This window comes from Penaeus japonicus, unplaced genomic scaffold, assembly GCF_977035675.1.
Source record: "Penaeus japonicus unplaced genomic scaffold, GWHDUDI00000001_assembly GWHDUDI00000034, whole genome shotgun sequence".
Taxonomy (NCBI): Eukaryota; Metazoa; Arthropoda; class Malacostraca; order Decapoda; family Penaeidae; genus Penaeus; species Penaeus japonicus.
Window position 1 is genome coordinate 2393180 of NW_028234436.1, and position 1878 is coordinate 2395057.

Genomic DNA, 1878 nt, shown 5'->3' on the forward strand with positions numbered 1-1878 from the left:
TGGTGGAGATCTGACAGGACGTAACGGACCCGGAGTTCAAATCTCCAGTCCTCACTCTGGTAATCTGGGTATTTCTCTTCAACCTGGTACATAGTAAGATCCTGATGTAGCCAATGGAGTTCCCCTGTTATGGTGTTGCGAAGTCTAATGGCAAACATACTTTCATATGGTCGTGGCCCTGCGGCCTGTCTGCCAATGACCACATTGATTATCCCCTTGACGTCCGTTCCGTCGCCGAACTTGACGACGTTGAAGGAGGTGTTGAAGTGCACTTTGATGCTCTTCTCCGGCCGCTCCGGAGACCCCAGCCGTGGCGACACCCCCACGCCTCCATTTTCCTGCGACACGGCGGAATGGTGAGTGAGGTAGGAGTGCGGTCTGTCGGGCGGGAGCGCTGGCGGAAGGCCGCCCATGGAGGAGGAGGGTGGAGGGGCGGGCATGCCGCACCCGCTGCTCATGATGCCGGAGGAGGGCGGGGGAGTCGAGGACCGAAGTCCTGCAAAGGATCCAGTCGACGGAAGAATGCTCAGCCCGCAGCCCAAGCTCTCATCCTCGCCCCTGCGTGGTCGCGCCGACGGCCTGCCCGGGAGGTCGTAATCCACCAGGATCTCGTCAAGGTCAACGAAATCATCCTCACTGGATTCCTCTGCCTGCAGTTTGCGCGTCCCGTGGTCCCCCTCGAGAGCTCTCAGCACATCCTCCAGGGTTTCCACCTCGCTAGGACTCACGTCGAGGGTCTTCCTCGGGTCCGACCGTTCGGTGGTCGGTTTCCCGGAGACCACAAGGCCCGGTTTCCGGTTCAAGTGATGCCCGTTTGCAATATCGCTTGTTTTCGGCTGGCGGTCGGTTCTCGTTCCTCGCAGCGGCCCGTTGCTTCCGCCGTCGGCGCTTTTCGCTCGCGAAGTCTGGGCCTTGGCGTAGACGTGAGTCGGAGACGCCGCCGTTGCGCTCCTGTGAGACCTCTTCGTGGCCTCCTCGGCCGGTGGGGACAAGTTCCTCTTCTTGGGTAGCTGAGGAACCACGGCCGACCGCCCCATGAGTTCGTCGATGGCCACGGAGATGGGTCTTCCGGGCTCGTCGTACTCCAGCAAGTACTCCTTGATGTCCTTGCGGCCCATGTCCCCCGCGTCCTGCTCCCTGTCCACGGGGATATACAAAGCCGTCGGGCGGTTCTGCAGTCGGTCGCGCTCGCGTCGCACCGACTGCAGCTGCTCGTACGTCTCGACGGCCCTCCGTACAGACGGCCTCCTCTCTAGGGCGGCGCCCGGGGGCTGCGCTCCTTCCCTTGACCTCGCCGGCTGCACCCTCGGGCTCGCATTCGCCTGTCTCACACTGTTTCTGACAAAAGAGTTTTCTTTGCATGTTGCACTGGGGTATTTACTAGTCTCTTCTTTGCTCGCCTTCATGCTACTTCTACACTGATCACAGTAACTATTAACGCCACACTTGCACTGTTGGAGGAGCTTTGTCTTTTGTTTCCCCGCGCCCTTGTCACCGCCCGTCTGGATCCGCGCGTACTGCAACTCCACCGAGCTAGATCCTGCTCTCGCCTGTCCACGGGAGCTCTGTCCTCCTGGCGGGCTGTTCGCATCCATAAGGACTTTGGCCGAATGGTTCCTCTGGAGTGTCTGGCGGGACTCGGTTGGCTGTCTCCGCCATGTTCATCTCTCTCTTTCTCTCTTTATATATATATATATATATATATATATATATATATATATATATACGTATATACGTATATATGTATATATATATATATATATATATATATATATATATATATATATATATATATATATATATATATATATATATATATATGGATGGTTTTGATAATCAAAATTGAATTAAAATCTCTCCATTTCTCTCCTGTCTCTC

General features: G+C 55.3%; 1 protein-coding gene across 1 annotated transcript in view; it reads right to left on the bottom strand.

Annotated features, from left to right (window-relative positions):
• LOC147467638 (uncharacterized) overlaps nucleotides 1-1581 on the bottom strand; it is a 2197-nt gene extending 616 nt beyond the window's left edge. The window contains exon 1 of the mRNA XM_086530723.1: nucleotides 1-1581. This exon is cut by the window's left edge and continues 616 nt beyond it. Coding sequence (XP_086386849.1) covers nucleotides 1-1406 — 1406 coding nt within the window. The 5' untranslated portion in view covers nucleotides 1407-1581.
• Nucleotides 1582-1878: the final 297 nt, after the last annotated feature.